General features: G+C 38.6%; 1 protein-coding gene across 1 annotated transcript in view; it reads left to right on the top strand.

Moving 5' to 3' along the window:
• Positions 1-980, top strand: part of LOC117939061 (glutamate receptor-interacting protein 1-like) — a 5,342-nt gene that overhangs the window by 3,132 nt on the left and 1,230 nt on the right. The window contains exon 5 of the mRNA XM_034864105.1: positions 204-351. Coding sequence (XP_034719996.1) covers positions 204-351 — 148 coding nt within the window. The remainder of the gene's footprint in view (positions 1-203; positions 352-980) is intronic.

Genomic DNA, 980 nt, shown 5'->3' with positions numbered 1-980 from the left:
ATCTATCTATCTATCTATCTATCTATCTATCTATCTATCTATCTATCTATCTATCTATCTATCTATCCATCCATCCATATATCTATCTATCTAAATATGCATCCTTAATAAACATGTGGACAGTAAATATAACAGGACCCACAACGGAACCCTGTGGAACCCCATATAACGTCTTTGGGTGTTTTTGTTGTTTTCTCCGCCAGATTCCGTTGCCACGGCGTCGGGGCCGCTGCTGGTGGAGGTTGCCAAGGCAACCGGCTCCAGCCTGGGCGTGGCCCTGTCTACCTCCATGTTCTGCAGCAAGCAGGTGATCGTCATCGATAAGGTGAAACCAGCCAGCATAGCGGACAGGTACGAACCCCAAAAACCCACTTCCTGCTTTTATTTCATCCTGAGTTCTGAAGGGGAATTCATAAGTTTAACGGGAAAGTATTAAGGGGAATTTTAACGAATTTACTGTGTTTTCCCTGTTGATTTGCTTAACCCTCATGTTGTTTTCAACGTTTTTTTTAATATCCGAAATCAAGGAGGTCAAAGTTTTTTGTAAAAAGCGGCAAAATCGACGAAAAAAATAAATACAAAAAATACAAAATCTTCATTAAAAAAACGTTGTAAAAAGCAACAAAAACGTTGAGATAAGGGGAAAACGTTTCCATGGTCAAAGGGAAGACAACGCAAGGGTTAACTGTTTCCCTGTTTTCTTAAGTTCAGTAAATGCAACATCTTCCCAAAAGTCAATGAGCGATTGTGTCAATCGTGAGTTCAATATCGTCCAAAATAATAGTGATTTTTAGCCCTTGTTCCTGAATTCTTTCAAACACACAAGATGCAGCTGTTTTGTTTTATTAATTTTTGTATTCATGATTTTTTTATGTTATTTTAAAAATAAATGTAATAGTATATTATGCACTGTGCGTGTGCGTGTGTGTATGTGTGTGTGTGTGTTTGTGTGTGTGTGTGTGTGTGTGTGTGTGTGTGTG

The sequence above is a fragment of the Etheostoma cragini genome, chromosome 23 (assembly GCF_013103735.1).
Source record: "Etheostoma cragini isolate CJK2018 chromosome 23, CSU_Ecrag_1.0, whole genome shotgun sequence".
Lineage (NCBI taxonomy): Eukaryota > Metazoa > Chordata > Actinopteri > Perciformes > Percidae > Etheostoma > Etheostoma cragini.
The sequence above is the reverse complement of the archived record's forward strand: the minus strand, read 5'-3'. Positions and strand labels throughout refer to the sequence as shown.